This window comes from Filicampus tigris, chromosome 14 (assembly GCF_054856515.1).
Source record: "Filicampus tigris isolate MCC_2025a chromosome 14, RoL_Ftig_1.0, whole genome shotgun sequence".
In the NCBI taxonomy this organism is placed as follows: domain Eukaryota; kingdom Metazoa; phylum Chordata; class Actinopteri; order Syngnathiformes; family Syngnathidae; genus Filicampus; species Filicampus tigris.
Window position 1 is genome coordinate 13,775,579 of NC_141230.1, and position 27,895 is coordinate 13,803,473.

A 27,895-nucleotide genomic window follows, 5' to 3' on the forward strand; every position below is an offset into this window, starting at 1 on the left:
TGGAAGCAACCCTGGCACACCCCAAAAATACAAATGTCCCGAATTGCCTTATGGCATACTCACTTTCGCTTAAAGGACGAAGTCGATTCGAACCTTCTACGCGCTATTACTGGTGTCATGGCAGAAGCCCCAAAACAAAACAAAACAAAACAAAAAAAGTATTGTTTGAAAAAAATTAGATTGATTATCTCATCGCTATTCATCTTCCACACAGCCACTGGAAATAGAAATGCAATTCAGCCCAACTTGCAGGCCAGCGAGAGGTCAGGATTTCACGACGCTGGCGCGCATGGGAAATGTGGTTACGTTTTGTCAAAACACTACCGCTTTTGTCCACATGGCGCCGCCATAATCAACAAACACTGGCATATGACACAGTGTTGCTTTAACACAGTTAAGGGTAGTGAGCACTTGCTGCTAAACTTGTTTGAAAACTGGAATCCCTGGAATCGATTTCGTATTTCGATTTATTTAGCTTTAGTTTTTTACACAATCAAAGGGAATGATTTTATTTGATTGTTGCTGTTGTTTATTGTAAGGGTGGTGGTGGTGAGGGTGTAATTTTCATTCCTGCAGACCATTAGCATATTTGAATCTTAATAAAGGGAATGAACATTTTACTTTATTTAATTTTATTTTTGGCACAGTTGAATAGAGCAAGCGAATCACTTTTTCTATTTTTAAACTTCCATGCAGATAATGTTATTTCAGTGTTTTCAAATGTATTGTTGATTTCAAAGGAAGGGAGTGAGTGTGTTTAGCTAACATAATTTGTGCAGAAGATTTTCTTTTATTTTACATGACTGATTGGACTGTTTATTTAATAACATGTTTTTTTTAATTACTAAAGACAAAAAGCTTTTATTTTGGACACAATTGAATGGAGTGAGCGTTTTCTTTTAAATTGCTTTTTTTTTGTCTTTTTTTTTTTTTTTTTTTTTTTTTTACTCCTGCATAAAAATCCCATTTTATTTGATATTATTTATTTCCATGTAGCTTATTTCTATATTATAATACACTTGTTTTGCTCCAAAGTTTCAACGCAGGCCAAAGCGTAAATCTCTGCTTGGATCCTCAGCAGGTGTTGCCTGGCAACAGAAGCTGTGATACCTGGAGATGAAAATAAAACATTGCACCTGTATGCAGCAACAGTCTGTGACTGTTGTGTTGTGTTTTCCAAGCTTAGTATCACTGTGGTCAATGGAAGAAAAGGAAAGCACTGAAGGTAAGGAAAACAAGTAAACAATGTTGCAATACAGCTCTTGCATTGCATATCTTTTAAAAAAATATATATATTATTGTGTAGGTGTGCCTAATGAAGTGGCTCATCCGTGTCTCGTCTTCCGCTAAAGCAAAGAAGGAGAAAAGGGTTCATGCGATGGAGCGTCACCAGAAGAAGAAAAGTCGACTCAACCGAGTGATTGAATGTTTTAAAAAGGTGAGTGTCTTTTATCAAACGCATGTCATGTTCCTTTAAGGCGGGCACTCTGAAATGTTGGGGTTAAGGGATCCCTGACAGAATAGTTTTTCTTTTCAACGACCAGCTCATATCCTAATGCCAATTAACACCATAGGAATTTAAAAGATGCCTTTTTGGAATACTAAGCGATTGTTCACTTTATAAAAACAAAGACCTATTTTGTCAGGATAAAAAAAAAAAGTTCTTTTTCCAAGAAAATGAATAAATTATACCCACATATCAGAGCCAGCTCACCAATATGGTCAAATGCTAAAGGTGCTGTGGCCTCCTGGGGGTGCCACAAAATAGTGAGATAAAAAAATAAATTAAAAAAAAATCACCTTCAAATCTACAGTGGCGCCTTGAGTTATGAAGTGACCGGACTTACGAGTGTCTTTGAAGATACAATTTCTTGCTCTGACTTGACTTGCAGGCACTGTATGTTGGGAGGTGACTCAACTAACTTAACAGTAAATGGTGGTTTAGCAGATATAAGAAAATATTCTTCAAAAAAGAGGCTCCAATCTATTTATTTTCACTCTTAACTGAAGGTTATTGTGAAAGAATCACAATGCCTCCACTGCACAAATGCTAACATAAAAAAAACAAGGGAAACTCTAAATGCACTTGGGCTTGGGGTATATTCTTTATCGTCTGTGAGGAATGATGACTAATATTACTGCCAAATTGAGAAGCTGAGCCTCGAGTATCTGTATGTCTGTCTTATACTACCCCCAGGTAGTAAAAGAGATTGAATTAAACTGGTATGTTAAGGCACAACAGTAAAAATGTAACAATTTTAGTTGTTACTTATAACTTCATTTAAAAAAAAAAACCTAACGCGAACAAGGATTGAAATGTAAAGCAATGCCAAAGATGCAGTAATGAAATGAAGCATCAATTGCCTTGTCTGTTATTTAGCTTACTAAATGCCCAATATTCTATTTCTGTAGCTTGTCCCACATTCGACAATCCTGAATGTGATTCTTGAAAAAGACATTTATGTATGCTGATGGCCAAAAGTATTCAAACAACAAGAGTCCGTAGAGGTTGCTAAATTGAAGGCAACAGTAATAAATACATGTAACTAGTTATTTTTTATTTTTATGTGTACGGACTCTATTATGGTTTCCAAGTGATGCATCTTGATTTTTATATAGAGTGGTAATTAATCCGCCACCAGTGATGTAATGTATTGATCCAGCGCTGGCATTCGCCTTTCAGTAAATGGAAGCTTTGGCAGCAGGCTTGGCTCTAACTGACATCACAGTATGAGAGGGATGAGACAGCACAAACAGGCTGGACTCAAGGAACTGTTACAGTGTGATTGCTATCACTAGCCAAGCTTGCCTCCACCGCCATGGAGGAGACAAAAGGGTCTCAGCTCATTCAAAATCTGACTTTGAGTGCTAGCACAGCCTTGAAGGTGGTTTCTTTGACGCCTGCTTTCCAGCATGTCACCTGGATCCGAAAGAACATCTGCAAGAAGGAGTGCTGCTTCTTTGAAAAAGGTGCCAGGTAGGGGGACTTTTGTTTTGTTGATGAAGTCGCAGGAAGGATTTTGTTCAGTGGTGACTTGAGACACAAGTTTAATTTGTTCCATGACCACACTCATGCCTCAAATCATCTTCTCCCATTGAAATGAATGGAAATGCCATTAATCTGTGCTGGTCTCCAAACAACAAAATATTTTGTAATATGTTCTTTATTGTGGAAAATAGAACTCTTTATTGTCATAATTTATATAAACATGCAATAATAACATAATGAAATAAAATTGAAGTAAATTAAACATTCTTAGTCACACATTACATTAATTGAATGGTCATTCTGGTGCGCCTGCCTCGGCCACCAGGGGGCAGTGGAAGAGACAGATGGATGTACAGTACATGGAAATGGCCTCAGCTCCTCTCTCAGCTCCCACGTATGGCACTAATATTAGTTGTTCTTTGCAGGGGATAAAGAATATGACCGCAAGTGCTTTTATATCATCTGTCTACATGTGTTGCTGAACCGTTTGTGTTCAAATATCCATTGCTTTAAAAGGTTTACAACACCGCAACATAGATTCTATCCGCTAACATGAAGTTTCCCTGAAGTGTTAGCATTAAGCTAGCAGGGGCATACCTAAAGCAAAGTTGATTGGCTCTTTAAAATACAGAACATGTGACTGTCTTTGTTTTATTTATAGTTTGACAGTAAACTTCAAATGTGAGTGGCAATTAGCAGCTTGAAGCCTCTTTTTTGAGTTGAGTCCCTGCCACCTTACAGCACTCGTACCTGAAGTGTATGCATTGCTAGGCAAGTCAAAGCAAAAACCTAGCCAAACGATGGCTTGTACAGTATCTCCAAAAACTCACAAGTCGGGTCACTTGTATCTCAAGTCATCGCTGTAGTTGAATTTTTTTGTTCCTTGGCTCACAACAGAGAGGATGTGTGCATGTGCGGCTACTCCAAGAGCGAGCATGTGGCCGACGCCATTCAGACGGAGGTCACGGATGGCGGGACCTGGGACCCACACACGCACGTTCGTGAAGTACCCACTGATGCTTTCGGGGACATCAGCTTTGGTGGTTTGAGACAGACGACAACCAAGGTGAAAAAAAACCCCGTAGTGCATATAAAATGCGCACATAAAATTCTTTGGCAAAAGTGAAAAATTGATGCATTTTTGGGGGGACCAAATTGTGGTGAACGATTGTAACGCACACTCTGACAAGTTCATCAATCAGTTCCGCTAATCAAAGTTAGCATAACCATGGACCGACTGTACTGATAGTTTCTGCAATAAGCTCTGACAAGAATGAGGCAGTAGACGTCAATGAATGGTCTGTTACTACATAAATCTTTTCATTAAAATACAACACAATTTGTCTGGATTTAGTGTATGGTTGTGAATATTAGAAGCTTTTATGCTAGGAGCTCAATAATGCCGGAAGGAATTACGTTGTGTTATCGTACAATTCCGAACAATGTCCGATGTATATGTTATAAAATGTGTGTTGTTATTCTTTCTTCATGGTTAGTATGCTCGAGTGTCCACAGACACCAGTCCTGAGGTGCTTTACCAGTTAATGACCGAACAGTGGAAAGTCTCTCCACCCAACCTGCTCATCTCGGTCACCGGGGGAGCCAAGAACTTCTACCTGAAAACCCGGCTCAAAAATGTCTTCCAAAGAGGTCTCATCAAAGTGGCCCAGACAACAGGTACTGGCATGCAGCTGTACAACGAATTACAGATTAGTGGCATTCAAGCAGAGACCAGTATGAATAAACACTAAGGCTGGATTTCCACGTCATTGTTCAAGTGACACCTAACACCGATTTTTCTCCTCCACGTGGAATAGGATATGCTCGGATCCTGATCTAACCTTTATGATATGAGGACAAAAATAAGATCCGACTCAGATATTTGCCATTGTGACTCCCGTGTAAGAGGGTAGATGGATTACAACATGTCACTTAGAGCCGGACATCATCACAGTATGCAGATCGATGGCGTATACGCACTCAGGGTGTGCATCTCAATCAGTGAGGCTGATATGTGATACATTCCAATGATACCATACATTTAAAACGTGAAGAAGGCAAATCATGATGCTAAAGCTGTGATGCACAATTCACAGTAAGCAAGTTGCATTAAAAAATTCTTCTACTTGTTGCTTTCTGAAATATTTTCACAAGAACGTTGAGATGTGAGCTTTGTGACGTGAAGATTATGATTGAAAAGTTGTGTTATTAAAGTTACCCCGCTAAAGTTATGCTGCTAAAGTTAGGCCGCTAAAGTTAGGCCTCTAAAGTTAGGCCTCTACAGTTAGGCCACTAAAGTTAGGGCGCTAAAGTTAGGCCGCTAAAGTTAGGGCACTAATGTTAGACCGCTAAAGTTAGGCCGCTAAAATTACGCCACTTAAGTTACGCCACATGAGTTATGCCACTTAAGTTATGTCACTTAAATTACGCCAGTTAAGTTACGCCAATTAAGTCACACAACCTAAGTCATGCTACTTAAATACCGCTGCAAGATTTGCGCTACCAAAGTCGTGCTACCAAAGTTGTACCGCAAAGATTGCAGTATGTTGTACTTACAGATGTTACGTTGCAAATGTTCCGTGAGCAGTGTGATGTGAAGGTTGCCGTACAAACAATACTGAATGAAAAGTTTCACTACGAAAAGTTAAGCTTAGGGAAGTTGGCGCTACGAAAGTGGCTGTAACGATATGTGAATGGTCGGACACCAAAGCAAGGACAGTGTGTATAACTAAGTTGTTTTTTGTTTTTGTTTTGTTTTTAAACCCAACTAACTTTAAACAAGAAGGTGCTCTTGACAAATAGCTATAGTATGTTCACATAAAATACAAAATGAGAAAACTAGTTAAGTACAACTACAGAGTAAGAAAAATTAAAGGTGAATAAACAACGACTGCTGAGTAGGGTAAATAGTACTAAATACAAAGTACAAATAAATGACTAAAAATAGTGAGAGTAACAACAAAGTTCAAACAAACAGTAACTAAACCAAACCAGCAAAACACCGAAAAGAGAAAAATGTGAGCACAAATAACACCCAATTAACAGCGACTTTGGTGTGAACCTCACTAAGGACGCCACCGCTTTTGTGCAGGCGCATGGATCGTCACGGGTGGAACCAACACTGGTGTCATGAAGCATGTGGGGCAGGCTGTGAGAGATTACTCCCTTAGCAGCTCCATGCAGGGCCAGATCGTGACCATCGGACTGGCAACATGGGGAGTCATTCATAATAAAGAAGTGTTGGTGCATTCGCAGGTACGCTGGACACAATTTGGTGTCGGTATCATTCATCATCTACAAAGTCTTATTACCCGTGTTCTGCTCAGGGTTGTTTCCCCGCTCATTACCCGATGGACGTCAAAGGTCGACTACCCTGCCTTGACAATAACCACACCCACTTCCTGTTGGTGGATGACGGCACCTACGGCCGCTACGGTGTTGAGATCGATCTTAGAAGTCGTCTAGAGAAGTTCATCTCGGGGAAGACTCTTGGAAATAAAGGTTTTGGAAATAGCGAGTCACTTTACTTGGACAACATGAACATACTCAACTTAGTGTTATAGAAGTTGTGTTCCAAGTTACATTGCAAGCGTCGCGTTCCAAAAGTTACATTACCAAAGTTACATTACAGAAGTTTCGTTCTGAGTGAACTTATGAAAGTTTCAGTGTCTTGAAAGTTTTGAGTGTCGCGTCACAAAAGTTGCCTTGTAAAATCACCGTTACAGAAGTTGCGTTACGGAAATTGCGTTACGGAAGTTGGGCTGCCACTTAATGTTTCAAAAGTTACACTAGCCACGTCATAAAAGTAAAGTCGAATTATGAAAGTCACGGAATGAAAGCTGCATTACAGACGCTGTGTTGCTAGTTACATTCTAAGAGTTGCGTTACGGAAGTCGCCTTAACAAATTAATGTTGCGGAAGTTGTGTTGGCAGTTATGCTTTTTTAAAGTCGCGTTTTGAAAGCCGTGTTATAAAAGTCGCTTATGAAAGCCACATTACAAAAGTCACGTTGCGAAGTTGTGTTACGAAGTCGTGTTACAAAGTGAAATTGCAAAGTCGTCTTATGAAAGTTGTGTTTGGATGTTGCATTCGTTGGGAAAGTCATATTATGAAAGTCGAGTTACAAAAGTCGTGTTGCTGAAGTCATGTTGTGAAAGTTGCATTGCAAAGGTTGCAATGGAAAGTGGAGATGCAAAGTAAAGTTATGGAAACTGACATATATAGTTAGTTGCGATGTGGAAGCTGTGTTCTGAAAGTTATGGTGCGAAAGTTCCATTCTGAAATTTGCATTACAAAAATCGTGTGACAAAATTCAAATTACATTCCAGGATACGGTACATTTTGAACGTCGCAATATGGAAGTCGGGTTACAAAAGTTGCGTTACAGATGTTGCACTAAAAAAAACTTGCACTGTGTAATCTTAGTTGGTTTTACGATGCTTATGACGTTGCGACATGGACTTTGAGGTACGGGTGTGGTACCATGAAAGTTCTGGGATTACAACCAGGAAGTCCATTCTTTTTTCAATTTCCACTTTCTCTATGATTTACTGCATCTTTAAAGGGTAAGTCAACGCAATCATTTGAAATGTTGTTTTTTAATACTGCCAGCTGTTGGTGTGACCATCCCTGTGGTGTGTGTGGTTTTGGACGGCGGAGCAGGCACTCTCAATGTGAGTCGTCTTTCGTGTCCTCATCCTCGCCGTTCGCCATCTCTTTGGTCTCCTCCTTTTCTGACCGTGTCGCGTCCACCTCCTCCCAGACCATCTACACAGCCATGCTCAATGACACGCCGTGCGTGGTGTTGGAGGGTTCCGGGAGAATGGCCGACGTGATCGCACACGCGGCGGGTCTACCCGTGAGCCAGGTCACCATCAGCCTCATCCACCGCCTGCTCAAGAAGTTCCTCAGCCTGGAGTACGACCAAATCACCGACCTCAAGATCATTGAGTGGACCAAAAAGGTAAGTGAACGTAATCACCTTCTGTTTGTCTTTATTTGATAAGCATCGATTTCCTGTACCAGATTCAGGACATCATCAGGATGTCTCACCTGCTGACGGTGTTCAGAGGAGGTGGAGACAGTCACGGAGATGTGGATGTGGCTATCCTACAAGCACTCTTTAAAGGTGGGCTTGTACTTAGAATGCTTTTAGATGATTCCACATCCCTTTACAGATGGTTTCCATCTCTGCTCTCCATTGATATCACTAAAACAATTTCCTGGAAGATTTCCTGCTGACTTAGCTAGAGAGGATCTTCTGCCACTGTCTACTTGGGAGCTACTTCCGAGCAATTGACTGGCACCAGAACCTCATTATCAAAACCTCCAGGGAAAGCGGATGCACTGTGTTGCACCAATTAGACCGTTAATGATGCTGAGACACAATGCTACCAAAAAAGGGCTGATTGAATAAGAACGTGTCTATGAAGTAGCATTTTATTATAGTAAAAATAGATACATGTTTTAAATCTAATACAAACAGTGCTCTTTATTAAATACATTTTTCAAACGGCAGGTTTATTATACAGTAAGTTAAATCGCTGCTCTCTATTACATTTTCATTTTAAATTTTTAAAGTCAATGCAAACAGTTTTTTTTTTTTCAAGAATATTTACTATGCAAGCCCACTAGTTGAAACAGGGCAATCTGATGAATATTGCATTAGTGGTATAAGTGTTAACCCACTCGTTTTTAGCCATCTCCGGGGGCGGCCATTTTGTCTTCTGTCGACTGAAAATGACATCACAACTGCTCACAACGACCAATCACGGCTCAGATTCAGAAAACAGGTCAGCCGTGATTGGTCGTTGTGAGCAGTTGTGATGTCATTTTCAGGTTACAGAAGACAAAATGGCCACCCCCGGAGATGGCTAAAAGCAAGTGCATTGTGCTGCTTAACTTTCCACAACTGATTCCACAAATGCAAAATCAATCAGAATGCCGTGTTTCAACTAGTGGGCCTGCTGGGAACATCCATCCATCCATCCATTATCGATACCGCTTATCATCACAAGGGTCGCGGGGCGTGCTGGAGCCTATCCCCTGCTGGGAACATATTCTTGAAAAAAAATATGTTTTGGGTTGACTTCCGCTTTAAGTGGCAGGTTGATTGATTTGAATGCAGTTCTTTCCAATTGAATTCCTGCTCTGTATTAAATATAAAATACAAATTCCAAACAGAAAGAGCATCACCAGACAAATCTGTTTCTGTGTGGTCCCAGTGAGGAAGTTTCTTTATTTGTACGCTGTCTGTTCAACCTTTCAGCTTCCAGGGCCAGCGCATCACAGGTAGTGGAGGGATGGCGGAGGCAGCTGGAGCTGGCTATAGTCTGGAACAGAGTGGACATAGCCGCCACCGAGATCTTCACCGACGAGAGTCAGTGGAAGGCGAGTCGGCTCACGACGCACAGCTAGCAAAGAGGCCAGGACATTTGTTGGAATTTACATTCAAACTGCCATCATCATAAAACCTTTGTTACAATACAGCAATGTTACTGTTTAGTATTTCAGGAGAAAAAGAAACATTGGATGAAAAATTGTGGCTATGCTATTTGGTACCTGGCCCTTCAGTGTATACTTACTCGAAATTCACCTTTTAATACCACCACTATCACGACGCAATTATAGAAAGCATCAATAATGAACGACACAAAAACGCAATGTATTCAATGTATTAAGTGCCTTGTTCTACATTTTCCTCCCATCCTCCAGTCCAGTGATCTTCACTGGGCCATGTTCTCAGCACTGGCCAGCAACAAGCCTCAGTTTGTGAGCCTCCTGCTGGAGAACGGTGTGAGTCTGAGAGAGTTTCTGCAGAACGAAGACACTCTGTGTGAGCTCTACAAGCAGCTGCCCAACTGCTTCTTCCTGCGCAAGCTAGCCAAGCGCGTCCGCGCCTCCTGCAACCGGAGGAGGAAAGTGTTCGCCGTCAGGAACCGCGTGCGCTCATCGCCGAGCGAGGGCATCGCCTTGAGTCACGTGTCGGATGAGGTGCGCCACCTGCTGGGTAACTTCACCCAGCCCATCTACTCGCCTCCTACCATGACGTACCACTTTAACATGGAAGACGCGGCATCGGTGAGACACGCACTCCATCTTCTCCTGTTCAATTTTCGGAAGAAACTGGAGAGGGTAGCAAATCACATTTGGACAGTTCCGCACGACTGCATACGTAAACTAGTGGTGGGCAGATCGATCTAAATATTGATACTAGAGATACCAAGTCATTATCAATAGCAGCTTGATACTGGCGTGATGAGATCGATACAATAGTTTCAGTTTTGCTCTGCAGCTGTGTTTTCATCAAACAAGTGACAGCCAGGTTGCCAGGCTTACCACTTCTGTCTCGGCGCCAAGCAGGCACACTTTGCTTACACAAAGTAATTACAGCAAAGAGCGTTGCTTCCATATTTTTTCAAGAATATGTTCCCAGCAGGCCCACTAGTTGAAACACTGCATTCTGATTAATATTGCGTTTGTGCAATATGGGTTAAGCAGCAAAATACACGGGTTTTTAGCCATCTCAGGGGGCGGCCCATTTTGTCAGTGAAAATGACATCACAACTAGCCAGGGCTCAGGGAACGACCAATCACAGCTCGCCTGTTTTCCAAAGCTGAGCCGTGATTGGTCGTTACATGAGACCTGGGCAGTTGTGAAGTCATTTTCAGTCGACAGAAGTGACAAAATGTCCGCCCCCAGAGATGGCTAAAAATGAGTGGATTAACTCTTATTCTACAAACTCAATATTTAACAGAATGCCTTGTTTCAACTAGTGGGCTTGCATAGAACATATTCTTGGAAAAAATAACGTTTTGGTTGATTTCTTCTTTAATATCCCTTCCACCGTCAATCTAGCTGTCAAGAAGCCTGTCGGGTTCCCAAGCTCCCCTGAGGGTGGACCTCGCTGAGGCCCAGCGAGACCCAGCCAGAGACCTTTTTCTTTGGGCCGTCGTCCAGAAAAATAGGGAGCTGTCCGAAATCACCTGGGAACAGGTACAGTACAATCAATTTTTCTACTTTCGACTAACTTTGTTCAAATTGGCCTATTACTTTCTCATGGTTGACAACACAATGTAAAAAAAGAGATAGGTGTAGTCAACTATGGTTGAGATCTGGAATGATTGATTGATTTTGATCTTGAGGACTTGTAAGGTGGAAAAAAACCGGTACAAGAGTCAATAAAGTCAAGGTTAGTGGAACATTAACAATGATGGCAACAGATTCAGAGAACCAGATATTCCCCATCCATGGCTTTATTTAAGAGATTTGTTTTAATGTTGGCAGCTCTAAGAATGTTTTGTAGCATTTGCGTTACGTCTTGTGCCACCCTAAAAAACACCATCTTCCGGCATTCAAAAAATCTCTAATATAGACTGTATCTATTCTGAAAACTGTATAGGAAATGCGTATTCTTTTTCAGAAGCTTTCATTAGCTAATTTAGTATTTTTGTTAGTCATTTCGGAATGTTAGCAAAGCTATGGCGACACGTTGTTTTAATAGCATAAAAGCCCGAGCCACCAGGAAAGACTTATTTTTACTTGTGAACTAAGTAAAGTACATTTCAGAGTCTTGTACTGTGTACATTGGCAAACACTGTCCCATACTGTGTTTATGAAAAATTAATTGTACGCTGATTGGAACAGTGTACAGATTGTGTGTCCGCCGCTCTGGCCGCCTGCAAGATCCTGAGGAAAATGGCCGAGGAAGGTAGCGATGCCGACGAGGCTGCGGATATGCGAGAGTTGGCTGATCACTTTGAGATGCACGCCATCGGTACGAGTCCGTACGACTATACGTCACGCGCTGTTGAGAACAAATGTCCAGAGATTTGTGTGTGCTTGTGTTTGCACTGTAGGTGTGTTCACCCAATGTTACAGCGGTGGTGAGGAGCGGGCTAAGAGGCTGCTGGTTCGTGTGTCACCATTTTGGGGCAAGACCACATGCCTGAGGCTAGCGCTGGAGGCTAACTGTAAAAGCTTTGTGGCGCTGTCAGGTGTCCAGGTAGATTGAGCCAATAGATTTTTATAAAGTACCTGTAATGCTTAAAGCGGAAATAAATCCAAACATATTGTATCAAGAATATGTTCTATGCAAGCCCACAAGTTGAAACAAGGCATTCCTTTAAATATTGCGTTTGTGGAACAAGAGTTAATCCACTCATTTTTAGCCATCTCCGGGGGCGGCCATTTTGTCACTTCTGTCGACTGAAAATGACATCATAACTACCCAGGGCTCAAGTAACGACCAATCACGACTCCGTTTTAGAAAACAGATTAGCTGTGATTGGTCGTTCCCTGAGCCCTAGATAGTTGTGATGTAATTTTCAGTCGACAGAAATGACAAAATGGCCGCCCCCTGAGATAGCGAAAAACTGATGGATTTTGCTGCTTAACTCATATTGCACAAACGCACTATTAATCAGAATGCCGTGTTTTAACTAGTGGGCCCGCTGGGAACATTTTCTTGAAAAAATATGTTTTGGTTGATTTCCACTTTAAGAAAAATTACAAGTATATTAACAGAATTTTATAAAAAAATATATATATTTATCCAATTCATTGCAGTGGTGCAGTTTAAGATCTCCATGTTGGCTAATGAGCCAAGTTAATGAACTGCATCTTTATAGCTGATGATGAAAATTTGAGTATAAAGTATAGAGTATATAATAAATACTCGTTGCATGTGTTTGTGTGTGTCTATCCGTGTCCGTTACCCAACAGGCCCTCCTGACTGAGATCTGGTGTGGTGAACTTTCGGTGGACAATCCTGTGTGGAGAGTGACGATCTGCATGATCTTCTTCCCACTTATCTACACTGGCTTCCTGACCTACAGGTGACCCACACATTACTGCAGCATAAAAGCTTTCGGGATTACGCTGCAGTGTCATTTCTTTTTGGCAGAACTGACAATCAAATCATAATTACCGTAGAGGCATCTCTAGACACTATGCAAATATGCCGTCTAGAGGCTGAGTGCTATCTGATTGTCTTCTTGGTCAGTGCTATAATTGTCCAATGACGTCATGACATCATTGCTTTTGTGTTCATAATGTCACTTTTAAAGTTAAAGGCACTGTATTCACCACACGTAAAATTCTGGATGAGGTCCAATTTTGGAACCTTTGCCTATACCTACATTTTAAAAGGCAAAATATTGAAAGGTAATGGTTTTCATTTTTTATCCAAAGATCTTTCCATCAATTTTCTATAGTGCTTGCCCTTATTTAACTGGAGACTATCCCATCTGATTTCCCGGCAAATGAGGAACTTGGGCATTCCACAAAAGAAGACTGAAGTGAGATTCAAGACCAGAACCTCAGAATAATCAGGCAGATGTGCTAGCGATGAGGGCACAGAACTGCCCAGCAAAAAAAAAAAAAATGCAGTGTTATATAATACAGCGCTGTATAGAACAATGTAAACATAAATTGAAATAATAAACAAATAATACAGTACAGTACGTCATTATAAACATTTTTTCATACTTGAATTTACTAGCAGGTGACAGCAACATCTCTTGTTGGGATTGCAAAATGAGTTTCATTGTTTTCTGGTAGGGCAGCACCTTGGTGACCATGTTTACCTCACTGTTCTGAGGTTAGGGTTTTAACTCTCAGCTCCAGCCTTCCCGTGTGGAGTTTGCATGTTATGGGAAATATATTAGGTTACTTAGACTCTAAACTGTCCGTAGTTGTGAATGTGTGAGTGTGAATGGTTGTTTGTCAATAGGTGCTCGGCTACCAATCCAGGGTGTACCCCAAGATGGGATAGGCTCCTGCTCACCCAAATTCTAATGAGGATAAGTGCTATAGAAAATGGACAGATTGATAGTTGTCTAATATGGTTTAACTTTTGGACCAATTCCGCTATGTTCATGAATGTTTCCCAATTCTTACTAGACCTGACGAGCTAATCCAAAAGCAAAATGAGAAAAGTGAGGATATCAAGACGGTGGCAAGTGTCACGGGAAGCGTGCTCCGAACGAAAGCTAAAAGCCCGTAAGTATATTTATGTATAACAACAACCATAAATTCGTCCCACTAACATGCACACTGATGATGGCCCCTTTTATAACCCCAATAGTGATCTCACAACCATGAAGTCTCTGAACTGCTGGTCCAGACTGGCTTCCTTATACAGTTCGCCGCAGGTCAAGTTCTACTGGAATATCGTGTCCTACTTTGCCTTCCTCTTCCTCTTTGCGGTGGTGCTGATGATGGACTTTCAGACCATGCCCTCCCCTGCGGAGATACTGCTGTATGTGTGGCTCTTCTCTGTGGTGAGCGAGGAAGTCCGGCAGGTAAATCACACGCATGCAGGCTATATGTTTAAAGTAACATTTCAATATTCTTAAGTATTGTTCAAGTGTAAACAAACTTGAAAGGAAGCAGGTATCCTCGACAGACCGGCAACAATACTTGGTCACACTTCTTTTTTTTTTTTTTTTACACGTCTCCCGACTCCCGCTGTACATTTTGTCTCCTTGACCTCAGTTATTTTATGACCCTGATGGCTTTGGGTTCCATAAGAAAGCGAGGATGTACATCCGAGAACTTTGGAATATTTTGGATGTTCTCTCCATTGTCCTCTTTATCATCGGCCTTGTATTTAGGTGAGCTATCGTGGCCTCCAGGACGAACAAATTGTCATCTCTCGGCTCGTCATGGAATCTCACCATCATTTGTCTCCTCAAGGCTAACGACCAAGCTGTTCTACGCCGGCAAGATTGTCCTCTGCATCGACTTTGTTGTATTCTGCTTGCGTCTTATGGCCATCTTCAGCATCAGTCGGACGCTTGGACCTAAGATCATCATCGTCAGGAGGATGGTAAGAGGATCCAGATAGGACTAATTCCAAATAGCAGTGATAGCAAAGCAATTGACCAGCATCATATTTCTCTCTAGATGATGGACATGTTCTTCTTCATGTTCCTGCTGAGTATCTGGGTGGTGGCGTACGGCGTAGCCAAACAGGGCATCCTGATCCACAACGACAATCGACTGGAGTGGATTTTCCGAGGGGCGGTATACGAGCCTTACCTCATTATATTCGGCAACGTCCCCACCAACGTTGATTGTGAGCAGACACTTCAAAATCGTCACTCCAAAACCTTACTTTTTAGGAAAGTAAAAACACACACAAATGCGATTTTGTAGAGTTACCAAACATCGCATAATTCAGGTTGGTAGAACACCTGATACTGCTGTCATATACTGTTGCATACCAACATACACAACATCTCAATATCATGTTTCTTCACTAATTTGATAGTCTATTTTTTTAAATTAATTATGCCATCATTAATCAAAAAGTTCTAAACATGTCACTGCTGCCAATTACGTCTCCGAGCCCCCGACAAGGAAAAGGTAGTAATACTTTACAAAATCTGACTACTGTGGTTACGCCATCTTCCCAAAGTCCTTTGCAGGGGAAGTCAACCCAAACATACTTTTTCCCAAGATTATGTTCCATGCAAGCCCACTAGTTGAAACAAGGCATTCTGATAAATATTGCGTTTGTGGAATAAGAGTTAATCCACTCATTTTTAGCCATCTCTGGGGACGGACATTTTGTCACTTCTGTCGACTGAAAATGACTTCACAACTACTCAGGGCTCAAGTAACGACCAATCACGGCTGACCTGTTTTCTGAAGCTGAGCCGTGATTGGTCGTTACCTGAACCCTGAGGAGTCGTGATGTCATTTTCAGTCGGCAGAAGTGACAAAATGGCCGCTCCCTGAGATGGCTAAAAATGAGTGGATTAACTCTTATTCCACAAACGCAATATTAATCAGAATGCTGTCTTTCAACTAGTGGGCCTGCTGGGAACATATTCTTGAAAAAATATGCTAGTGTTGATTTCAACTTTAAAGGTCTAAGAGCCATGATTGATGCATTAAAAAAACATTACCTGATTAGACAGTGTAATAGGTGAAAATAATTTGCATGCAAACTTACCTTCATGGCTGATGGACTTCCTTCTGCAGGCATTTCAGCTATTGATTAAAAAAAAAAAATCTAACTCAAATGTATCTAACCTACAAATTTTCACTTGTTTTTGTCTAAAAAAACATCCAGACGATCTTGAGGTGGCCTAATGGTGCGTTATCCGGCACGTCTCAGATAATTGAAGTGTCCAACATACTGTAGATAAGACATTTACGAGCAAGCTATTTTCCAGACTTTTGATTAATTGGTTAATTATTAATGAAAATAACAGACAACATGAGCACCAACCATTAGTATCATGGTATACAGTATTACTACTAAAATTGGAATAGGAACAACCTGTTATTCATCATGTCATAAACCGAGGTCCCCCTATATTTAGGGTGTGGAGCAGGCTCCTGTATGAGAAACATCAGATCCATTTTGGTTGCACTGTTTCAGCACCAGGGAATCATGGGATTTTCCCCATTTCAGATTCAGAATTTGACTTGGACTCCTGCAGCATGAACGGCACCGACCCCTTGAAGCCCAAATGTCCCGTGCTGAATGAGAACCAAACCCCGGCCTTCCCCGAGTGGCTCACCATCATCATGCTGTGCGTGTACCTCCTCTTCGCCAACATACTTCTGCTCAATCTTCTGATTGCCATCTTCAAGTAAGTCCCTCCGTCCTCATTGTTCGCTCGATTGTTTGTGAATTTTACACAAACTCTCTGTCTCTGGCTGTTGCAGCTTCACGTTCCAGGAAGTGCAAGACAACACAGACCGTATATGGAAGTTCCAAAGATACGAGCTCATTAAGGAGTACCACAGCCGTCCCGCTGCACCTCCTCCCTTCATCATCCTCAGCCATCTTTACATCTTCATCAGGAATGTGCTTCTTTGCAGGCCGCCACTTAAATCACAAAAGTTCAGTGAGTACATCACCATGCATTCATGTCTATTTGTCTCACATTTTCACATCCGCCTCAAATGGGACACTTGATTTTTTTTTCCCTCACCATATTTATTTAAAGTCAGCCCAAACATATTTTTTTCAAGAATATGTTCCCAGCAGGCCCACTAGACTAAACACGGCATTCTGATTAATATTGCGTTTGTGGAATATGAGAAATCCACCTGTTTTTTTAGCTAGCTCAGTGGGCGGCCATTTTGTCACTTCTGTCGACTGAAGATGACAATGAAGTTGCTCAGGGCTCAGCTAATGACCAATCACGGCTCAGCTTCAGAAAACAGGTGAGCCTGATTGGTTGTTGCCTGAGCCCTGAGCAACTTCGATGTCATCTTCAGGCGACAGAAGTGACAAAACGGCCGCCCCCTGAGATGGCTAAAAGTGGGTGCATTTTTCTGCTTAATTTATATTCCACAAATGCAATATTAATCCAAATGCCGTATTTCAACTGGTGGGCCTGCATAGAACATATTCTTGAAAAAAATATATATTTGGGTTGACTTCCCTCTTTAAGGAATGTTTTTTTAAGCCACAACAGTGTATTAGCATGGTGGAGTAATATGGAGCATTTCTGATTTCTGAAATTCCAGGTTCGAATCGATTATTGGGCTGGTTTCTTTTGGTACACCGGCTTCCTCCCATATTTCACAAACATGCATGTTGGTTCTCAATTCAATTCGGTTCCATTTTTAGAGCACTATAAAGCATCCACAGCTGAAACAAAGTGCTGTTCAAAAATACAAATTGATCATAAACAAAAGACAATTGAGCAAATACAGTACATGTAAAAAAAAACTGTAAACCAACAACAGTTAAGTAAGTTAAAAATAATAAAAACAAATAAGACAGTTGTCTAATGTGCACTTGGAGGTTATTGAATAGTTTGGGACAGGGTTCGAGGGGCTCAGAGGGGTAAGGCGAAATCATATAAGATTTGAAAACAAATAGCAGAATCTTAAAATGAACTTTAAAATGCACTGGCAGCCAATGTAGTGAGGCAAGAATAAGGAGTATTTTGAACCAAATGGAGACGTTGGAACAAGGACAGGCTAACTCCAAAGGAAAGTGCATTGATGGCAAATGTTATAGAAAATAAATGGATGGAGAGAACCATTCCTTCTGCCCCAGAGTCAAAAATGATACAATCCTGTCATCCTAAATCATCTTCTATGAACCAGGTAGTAGCGTGCTAACTAACAAGCAGCACATCAACCGTATCACACTCATATTCTGCTTGACTTTTTTTAACAATATTTTTCTCATCCTTTTTCCAGGGACTGAGCTTCCTCACATTGAAGAAGAGGAGCTGCTGTCGTGGGAGGCGCTGATGAAGGACAGATACCTCCTGTCCACACAGCAGCAGCAGAATCAGACCATGGAACGATGCATCGTGGACACTGCGCAAAAGTACAAACCTCGACAATGTTGAAATACATCCATCCATCCATTTTCGATAGCGTTTGTTCTAATTTTGGGTGACATGACAGCTACAACCTAAGTTTGGGAAAGTGGTCATTGTCCATCTTGGACTAGGGATTTACTATTCCGCCATGATGTTTAGAGTTTAACATGAACCAACCCTGTGTTTTTGGCGTGGGGAGGATGACGAAGCACTTCCAGTACCAGATGAGTGCCCTGAATGAAATGAGACAGTCATCTTAAATGATTTCAATTCATGATTGACTCATTGTTGGTGAATATCGATTATTGTAATCATTCCCTCCTCTTGTGATTAGAAAAAAATACATTCTGAAAAGTATATAAGCCGTCATCAGCAACTAGTCGACGGCTACTTTTATTACATATTAGTGTTAGTATTAGCGGCATATTAGTGTCAACTTAATACAAAACAAATCTGAAGTTGTGCAACTCTTACGCTGGACCGGTCGCTAGCCAATCCAAGGGCATATAGAAGAAAATAATAAAACTGTTGTGTTCAAGGGCCACGTATGACTTTTAAAAGAAGTAAAAAAAAGATGGAGATTAAGTTGGAAAAAAACGTAGTAGTTAAAATGTGTATGTGAGATATATACATTAGTTGATTTGAAAATCAATAGAGAAAAGAGAGAAATCAAATCTCATTTTAAAAATCCATGTAAGTGAGTCATGTTTTCGACAATGTATGTTCACCAGGGTCAACGCCATAACTGATAGGCTGGAGCGGGAAGAGGAGATAAGCTCTGCCATCTTGATGAAGCGTCTGGCCCGACTGGAGGAGCAGGTCGTGACCCGATCTTTGCACAAATATGCGCGCAAACCACGAATGTCCCACTCTTTGGTGATACACTAAATATTACCTACAGGTTGTCCAGTCAGCCAAAGGCCTGCAATGGATCATGGAGAGTCTGAAGTCCGAGGGTCTTGCCGGGAAAGAGGAGCAACCTCTCCGTCTGCTTCCAAATATTTGACCTTTTCAATAGATTTCATGTCATTCATTTCCATTCATTCGTCTTGTCTTTTCCTTCAGCGATACTTCCAACAGGGAAGGACCCATCAGAAACCCTGGAATCCGTGAAAGAGACGGACGGCTTCCATGTCAAAGCCCGACAGTTCCACTACCCGAACAGCAAAGTCACTCGCTTCCCCGTACCCGAGGAGAAGGTGCCGTGGGAGGTAGTCAACATTTACATTTCACCCCCTGATCCACATGCAAAGCTTCCAATTTTATTCAGTCGCTCTTTATTTATTTATTTTTTTAGGTCAGCTTCACCTCATACATGCCTTCATATTATAGCTCAGAGGACAATGTGGATGGGTATGTTTATGTCATTAGACACGGAGACCCAAAATGAACAGTGGCACCTCTGAAGTCGAACGAATCGCAATTTGTTCAATAATACGCTCTAAATTTGCACAAAACAAAACGTTTTACATTTTGTGACGGTTAATGTTAAAAAATGTGTTACAAGAGGCAGATACTGATTATTTTTAAAACTTGCATTATATTCTTTACACTGATTTGACTGGTGACAGTGTTTCTTGGAATTACCTGGGCAGTGAATGATTTTAATGTCTTTTTTAATTTCTGTAGTAAGTCTTAAACCAGCAGAGGTTCCACTGTAGTTCACTTGGCTACCAAGTTTACCTACATGATGATCAAGCCCTGACTTTTATCCACTTGATTCTATTATTGTCTTCCTAACAGATCAGACACTGAAATCTTGGAAAATTACAGGTATGACGTTCGGATGGATGGATGGATGGAAGGATGAATGCTGATTGATGGCCCGTGACAGTTAACCTGACATCATCTACTTTGTATCTGACTGCCTTTTGACACTAGAAACCCTGGAGGGAGGACCGGCATCAGAGGCCGGGGTTCACTCAGTCATCTGGGTCCAAATCTGCACGTAGACCTCATGATTACACGGTGGGTCCATCCCAAGCAAGATAAGAGCACTGTATTCTCGATTTCTGCACGTAGTAATCAGCGGGCTTATATGTTGTTTTTCTAGCTTGCGGGACAGCGGACGCTCAGTTTTGGAGTTTCTGGCGGTTGAAGACGAGCAGCAAAAGATGGTTCTACCAGGGGTAAGTATGGCTGTGCTTTTTAACCTCAGAGGACAGTAGATCATGTGACATTTAGGTGACGCCCCACATTTGACGAACCCCCACAGGGACCGGTTGAATCTACAGAACGTCTGCCATCAGCTCTGATGAGAACCATGGGCAAGAGCTTGTATGAAAAATTACATGAAAAAATAGCAGAGGGAATACTGGTAGGTCTATTTCAACACTTTGTTTAGTAAATGTCAATGTATCTTAATGTTACTAAAGGTGTTTTTTGTCATTTAAGTAAATATAGTTGAAAATTGTAGGGTTCTTCTTTCTTCCTTGTCACGGGTTCAGGTTTTTGAAGGTTATGTGGATGACGTTAGGAACACAGATAATGCCTGGGTGGTAACCACGGTCCTCAACCTTCATCTGGAATCAAGTGAGGATTCGGAAGATATCATCAACATGGTGAGAGCCACACTCCAAAAACTGTTAGGTTGAAAATAACACAATTTTAGGTCAAAAATGGGCGATCGACTACTTGGGTCCATTTTCTGCAAAAACAACTGGAAAAAATGTGTCGTTTTGTACAAAACAGCCCCCAAAAAATGGGCTGTTTTGTACAAAGCAACGCAAGAAGGTGGGTCAAATTGATCCAATTGCTGGATTGGTCAATTTTTTTTTTTATCTAAAATGTTGTTATTTTTAACACAACTGTTTTTAGAGTGCACCATAAAACATTTTTACGAGGTGCGGCATCAAGTGATAACTTGACCCCCTTGTGTGTGTCTCAGGTGGCGTGCAGTCGCGGCTCTCTGCAGTGGCAGGAGGTGAGCTGCAAAAACGGACTTTGCCCAGACCAAAGCGACTCGCTGCGGCGGGTGGCCATGCTGCATAACAGGGGTTCATAACTCTCATGGAGATATATCCATGTCACTTAAAGGATCCACCAAAGTCATATCATTACATGCTGCTGAAATGTCATGCACAATCTTTCAGGTGTTCAGTGTTACCGCTGTATGTTGCTGTTACTTGTAAATGCTCACAGCTGACTCCATAACATGCATCTTTCCATAATCCATAAATAGATGTCCAATAACTAGTCATTATCTTGGACCATAATAAGCCTGTATACTTGAAAATGCAAACCAATAAATACAAAGTGTAGTCTAAATTAGATCAATTAATTATTGAATTAATTGATGGGTACTCGAGTTTAATGCCTGCACTAAACTCGAGCGTCTCTTGGGGCACCACGTCACAAGTTTCGTCGGCGTACTTCATGCTGTACAGCATGTCGCGTTTGCAAAGGCTGGCCGTGAGAAATTAGAGCTTGGCATGCAACCCGCGGACTCCCCCCCACCCCCGTAAAAAAAAACAAGAAAGGAAAGGTTTTTGACATAAAAAAGGAGGAGGAGAAAATGGATGTTTAGGTTTCAGCAGGAGAAGTAGCATCAGAAGTGGCCCGGAGACAAGAGAGAGGTCTTGAGTCTAGGTGGGGTGTAGGAACAGAGTGTGAACAAAGGGTGAAAGCGGGCTCAAAACTTTGCTCTCTTTGAGCAAAGAGATTTTAGCAAGGGTTGAAGTTAACCTGGTGTCCTACCTTTGACAATATATTTTAAGATTATACTTTGCGTATTAGAAATTCTGGAAATTCAATCGATCCACCCACGACTGCTTCTAAAAGAAAATTAATTACATATTGTAATGTAAAGTTGTGACTCTTCTATATGCAAACTAATTCATCTAGGTAATGCAAGGTAAAGACAAGTGCACAAGCAGACATGAAGCACATTCAACATCTTAGGTTCATTTAAGTTGCAGCTAAAGTCATTTTTCATCATTCTGTTGCTTGTGAACACAATGCAGAGATTTGCGGTTCTTGTAGTCACATTTAATCTGCAAAATTCTTTCTTCGGGTGTTGTTTTTATGGTCACACTTCCCTGGAATGTTTGCATTACACAATGAATGGGTCTTCATCCCTCCACCTTGGAGATACCAGACACCCCCGGTCCTCTTGGAAGAAGACCTAAAAAGGAGTCTTCTTTGTCTTAATGGAATGGTAACTCTGGAAAACTGTCGATAATCGCTAAAACAGTACCGTATGTAAAAGGAAAACACAATAATGTCCAATATGAACCTCTGCTAAGACTACTTGAATGTTTACTTCAATATGTGACTGTGTAGTAAATGTGTTCCTGCTGCCATTGCATTTCAATGTGATTTTATAATTTTTGTTACTTTAAATAAATACTGAATACGTCATCGTGAGTATGATTTCTTATATTTTACTCCTCGCTCATAGTTCCATATAGCGTAATAACTACAACCACAATATAATACAAAATAAGTGTGTTAATTAATTTTGATTAATCTCTTCTCCAGGACTGTGTTTTATTGTGCAAGTGTACCTAATATTTTGACGGTTTATCTGTTACGCAGAGTGGAAAATTGTGCCAGCCCAGCACATTTGTGACTGTTTGTGTACGCTGCACCTGTCACGCAGCATTGAAGTAGTTTCGTGTAAGCACGCAGTGGTGCAGCCGGAGGAGGCCAGTATCGGTTTCCACACCTTCCTCATTCCTGATCCCTCCTGCATATAAATCACGTGTGCTTCTGTCAAAACATTTTGAACCTCATGGGTGAGGTTGCCCCGTGATTGGCTGAGTGATCATGTGGTACTGCAAACCTAATGTGTCTTCTGTAAAGCCAAATGTTTTTTTCTTCATACAATCTTGCTCGGTAACAACATATAGACAACATATAGTTTTTTTCACTGATCACAACAGAAAACGTACATTTAACTATACACCTATTACAGTGAAATGAACAACTGAAAACTGAGAAGAACTGATAATTATGAAATAAAATGTATATATACTATACTATAACTCAACAGGAAAATCTGTTTAAAAAAACCCCAACAAAGTCACAAACATAGAAGAAAACATGTAGAATAGAATTGACAGATTTTCTGCTGGTCAACTCTAATTAGATGTTTTGTTGACACAAAAGAAAGAAAGAAAGAAAGCTCCAACCTAAACATGTCAATTTTCTTGTTGGAAGAAGACTTTTTTTTTTCTTTTTTTCTTTTTTTTTTACGGTGCAGGGTTTTATTTACAGGTGCACATGCCGTGTGGGAAGTCCGGAAGTGACGTCAACAGCTCACGCGCCTCATCTGATTGGCCAGCAAATCCGTGGCTTGGGAACGACACACAGGGAGCCGACTGACATCTCGGGACCCGTCGTCCGTCGACGGCGCTTGTACGGCGACAAACGGTAACGAAAATCAATTTTATTCATATACTTTATGACGTAAAAGGGCGACGTTTTAACATTGGTGGTTGACAAGCGTTCGGTTGGCATGTCGGGTTCGAGGAAGCTAAAAGTCCTGCGCGAGGACAGCTGTCAATTAGCCGTCGTTGCCTTCAGGGACCTGACAGCTCCCGTTTAAAATTTTCCCAGTGTTGTTTTTCTGCCTTAAAGGTCTGAATAAACGCCCTTTCGTGTAACTTGTAGTTTGAATCAGCCGATAAAACGTTGCTGGCGAACAGAAAAGAGTATTAAAGGGTTAGAGTGCAAATTCGCTGTCATTATGTAACCGAGTGTGTCCACGTTAAAACCACATAATAATGTGGCATTGACTGTGCTTGTTTTGACGAACAGAGAAAGGGAATGAGTGGTTGACGCAGGACGACTGTATTTATATTTTTATTCGCAAAGTCGGTAGGCAGTGTTGTATTTTCACCGATAAAATATGGTGGTACTATATCTAATTTTGGACATTCATTGCAGTACAAAATGTCAATTTAACACCACGTTTATTACTGTGACTCTAGTAGTTTGCCAGACAGGTTGGCATAATCATCATTGAATTGCAGTTGTACACCACTGCAAACTAGAGCTTTACCTATATTTGCACAGTTTTCCTTCATTCTTTGCTGAAAAACGGACCTCATTGTTTTTTTGCTCAGGCCATAGCCCTATCATGCCAAAGTATTCCTTTGGCTCCATCTTGTTGGATTTTGGTGCTACAGAGCTATGTTAAAGTGAGTTTAGGAGTGTCATATAGTGCTTTGTGAATAATGCAGCACAAATAAACACAAAATGTAGCAAACCTGTCATTTGTTGATAATAACTGGATAATCTTAAAGCTACAACACATCGACTAATAGTCTAGTGCGCTTTAAAAGCACAACTCCAACACCTAATTTGTGATAACCATACGTAACTCCAAAACACATTGTCCTCGTTCACTCTGTGAAAACAAGATGCTAGCATGCCAAACCAATTATATATCGGTTAATACGGTTGTTTACATGCTACCTGTAGTTATGTTGCCCTTATGATTTTCAAGCAAGGTGAGAGCATACATTGGTATTCGCTTCATCCAGTTTGCTGCAGATGCTATCACAATTAACGCGTCATAGAATACAAAGAGGAGCCAGTGACAGAGCATTACACTCAGAGATGCTAAGCAGAGTAGTACAATGGTGCCTTGAGATATGAATGACCCATTTCTCACGTTAATCAAGATAAAAATCCTCCTTAAGACTTTTTTTTACTATGATTTGCAAGCAAAAACTTGAGATGTGCATGGTGGTATCCAACGCAACTCGGCTGACTTACTTACTTACTTACTACAAGCAGCAGTTTGGCAGTTAGTGAACAATTCTTAATAAAACAACAACAACAACAACAACAACAAAAAGCTTTAAGCTGTTTATTGCCACTCCCAGTGAAAGTTTACTGCCAAACAAAACAAAGACAAGTACACATTGCGTATTTAAAACCACCACATAGCTTTGCCTTCGGTAAACGTGTTTAGCTTGATGCTTGTGAACAATACAAATAACATCGATGTCACAGTATTACAACCATTTAAGCAACCCAAATCTGAACAAAATAGGTGCAGCATGTAAGACAATATAACAATACACCAGTCATATATCACACTACAGCATCTTTTTGAGTTGTGAAACTCTTCTTCACGTGTGTCTCCGATTGTATTATACTGCCCTCAGGTGCCCAAAGTCCGCACACCAGAAGGAGCAGCACAATGTCTATTGAACTAAAGTAGAAAATGTGGAAAAAAAACTGTTTATTTACATTCTAATGAAAACATATTCATTTGTGATTGGCCGCTTGCCATCTGCTTATCCCCCTTTTCACAACACTGTAGTGTCATTACCACTTCCTGTGTTGGCTGGTTGCCATTTTCACCGTATGTTTGCAGTCAGCAGCAAATGTGTCTCCTGTGTGCATGACGGCTGGATGCTGTGCACTGACAGGATTGCAGCCTCGCGAGCTGCCGAGCAAGTTTTCACGCGTGCTGTTAAAGGCTTTGGCTTGTCAGTGGCTGGTGCAGTTACAGGTCAGCAGCCAAAATTAGCCAAATGGAGTCCCCACTCCCGCTGGCCTTGCGTGGACAGATACACTCCTGTCATGTTGCTCCGGTTTTAACTATGGTAGAAAGACACCAGACACCCGGTTTACAGCTGACCTGAGCAACTACGCTTGTAAAAAGCCCAATAACATGCTCACAACAAGTACACTGACATTGAGTGAGCATTTTCAGTTCAGTGAGAGTACATTAAGAAGAAGAGAAGCATGGTGGGTTCAAGTTGTTTGTGTTCGTTATTGATCCCGTGTTTGGTTATTTTACGAATTTGAGATTCCGCTAGTGTATGGTGTGGTGTGGTCGCAGTGAACTCAACTCACGCCACAACAATCAGTAGTTTGGCAGATAATGAACAATTCTGATTTATAAAAAAAAAAAAATAAAAAAATAAAAAGTCTTCAGGCAGTTTATTGTCACTCCCAGTTTAAGTTTACTGTCAAACTAAAAATAGAACAGACATAATTATACCTTGGCTTGTATATTTAAAACAACCGCATAACTTTGCATAGGAAAGTCCGCAAGCTTGACGCTAACTCACAATGCAAAACACCTTCGACGGGCTTATGAAAGCATGTCATAATACTGTAACTCATGTCAAAGCTTTTTTTTAAATTATTAATATTTTTTAGAATCTTTCATGTCCTTTTATTGGGGTTTGAATACAATTTGGGTTGGATTTGCCTAGGATGTCCTTTTTCAAGCTATTCTAGTTGGTCCAAATCACCTGACAGATGAGAAGGCTAGATTAGTCATTAATATTCAATATGTAAATAAGCTTTGCTCTGATTTGATCTCTGTTCTCCCTAATTTGAGAGCTACCCTAAATCTGCCGGGATAGAGGTAGCTATTTATGGTTTCAATAGCCACATTGACTGTTCCGGCGAGATGTACAGTATAAATGTGTTGATATTGTGATGTAGTTAAATATTACTTTTAGAATACAAGTACTTAAAGTGGAAGTCAACCCAAACATTTTTTTGACCTGTTTCCTGAAGCTGAGTCGTGATTGGTCGTTACCTGAGCCCTGAGTAGTTATGATGTCATTTTCAGTCGACAGAAGTGACAAAATGGCCGCCTCCTGAGATGGCTAAAAACGGTTGGATTTTGCTGCTTAACTCATATTCCACAAACACAATATTAATCAGAATGCTTTGTTTCAACTAGTGGTTCTGCTGGGAACATATTCTTGAAAAAAATACGTTTGGGCGGATTTCTCTCTTTGAGGGAGGTGGGAAACCTACACCTACATCTGATTAGCTCGTTTTGCTTTTTCATTTACTTATTGCATACAATCGACAAATTAAGTAGATGTCAAACTTAAACCAAGTCACAGAGTAATTTTTCCCCGTATTTTGCATAAAGTAGTGGAACATTTTGATGGCATCGACATTTAAACACAAACAGTGCAGCACTACATGTAGACAAACAGAATACTCACAGGCATGTTTCCTTTATCCTCTGTTAAAATGACTAATATTGTAAAATTCTTCTTTGTGTATGCCTTTGTATCTATATTATATTGCCCCTTGTGGCTAAGGAGCACAATTTTGGGCTGGAACGCATGAATGACAGTTCCATTCCTTTCAATAAGGAAATGCAATTTGAGATGCTCGTGTTTTGAGTCACGGAAAGTATTAAATACAGAATCATTTTACTTTGCAGTTATGTTAATGGTTTTCATTTGTCCAGAAGATTCAGAAACTTTAATGATGGCATCATCAATTGAGACTCTTGTTTTATTCAACGATAGAAAAACAACCATGTAGGCCTGCTCAGTTTTGTTATCCGTTATTTATGCATGCGTGGGTTTCATTGAGATGCCCTTGAAAATGGAGCTCCGCCGAGTACAGTATTTGTGCTGAATGTTCCCGTTGCGTGCAGCACAGCCAGCGAAGGTCAGCCAAACTAACGTTGGGTTTCCGAACGTTCGAGTTCCGACATCCCTCGCGCCACCATGCTTAGCCTGTGCATAGGCCAAGCAGCCGCCAGATGCGGGGCCAGCTTGTCACATCCATATCAGGCCACAAAACACCAATAGTAACAAGTCAGCATGCTGGAGAAAGTAACCAAATTTCCATCCCCCACTGCTCCATTAGCTTTACTGG

General features: G+C 41.0%; 2 protein-coding genes across 6 annotated transcripts in view; both read left to right on the forward strand.

Annotated features, from left to right (window-relative positions):
* Positions 1-1,145: 1,145 nt before the first annotated feature.
* Positions 1,146-22,652, forward strand: trpm2 (transient receptor potential cation channel, subfamily M, member 2). 4 transcript variants are annotated; one of them, XM_086052310.1, is made up of 34 exons: positions 1,146-1,225; positions 1,307-1,438; positions 2,913-2,977; positions 3,887-4,055; positions 4,486-4,666; positions 6,081-6,244; positions 6,316-6,490; positions 7,601-7,662; positions 7,752-7,952; positions 8,015-8,117; positions 9,258-9,379; positions 9,704-10,069; positions 10,848-10,985; positions 11,637-11,766; positions 11,849-11,994; positions 12,714-12,826; positions 13,893-13,991; positions 14,077-14,293; positions 14,487-14,605; positions 14,688-14,820; positions 14,898-15,069; positions 16,417-16,597; positions 16,674-16,855; positions 18,168-18,300; positions 19,027-19,114; positions 19,197-19,281; positions 19,361-19,506; positions 19,593-19,648; positions 20,039-20,068; positions 20,177-20,263; positions 20,349-20,424; positions 20,511-20,612; positions 20,743-20,856; positions 21,183-22,652. In XM_086052310.1, the coding sequence occupies exons 2-34, from the start codon at positions 1,316-1,318 to the stop codon at positions 21,297-21,299; spliced, it is 4,395 nt and encodes a 1,464-aa protein (XP_085908436.1). In that variant the 5' UTR covers positions 1,146-1,225; positions 1,307-1,315; the 3' UTR covers positions 21,300-22,652. The 4 variants fall into 4 exon arrangements, with proteins under 4 accessions (XP_085908436.1, XP_085908438.1, XP_085908439.1 ...); XM_086052312.1 differs by having other exon boundaries at positions 9,704-9,982; XM_086052311.1 differs by having other exon boundaries at positions 1,167-1,225; positions 1,353-1,438.
* An 890-nt stretch (positions 22,653-23,542) lies between these two features.
* The window catches only part of map3k13 (mitogen-activated protein kinase kinase kinase 13), a 29,541-nt gene continuing 25,188 nt past the window's right edge, over positions 23,543-27,895 (forward strand). For both annotated transcript variants that reach the window (XM_086050756.1, XM_086050755.1), the window contains exon 1: positions 23,543-23,668. The gene's annotated coding sequence lies outside the window, so the exon portion shown is untranslated. The remainder of the gene's footprint in view (positions 23,669-27,895) is intronic.

What these genes read in the sequence shown, in the direction of transcription:
- trpm2 (XM_086052310.1), top strand. Translation starts at nt 1,316, where the DNA reads ATGAAGTGGCTCATCCGTGTCTCGTCTTCCGCTAAAGCAAAGAAGGAG. An exon ending in ATCATCGGCCTTGTATTTAG is followed by an intron (nt 14,606 to 14,687) that starts GTGAGCTATCGT and finishes TGTCTCCTCAAG; the next exon opens with GCTAACGACCAAGCTGTTCT. An exon ending in GTAGACCTCATGATTACACG is followed by an intron (nt 20,264 to 20,348) that starts GTGGGTCCATCC and finishes TTGTTTTTCTAG; the next exon opens with CTTGCGGGACAGCGGACGCT.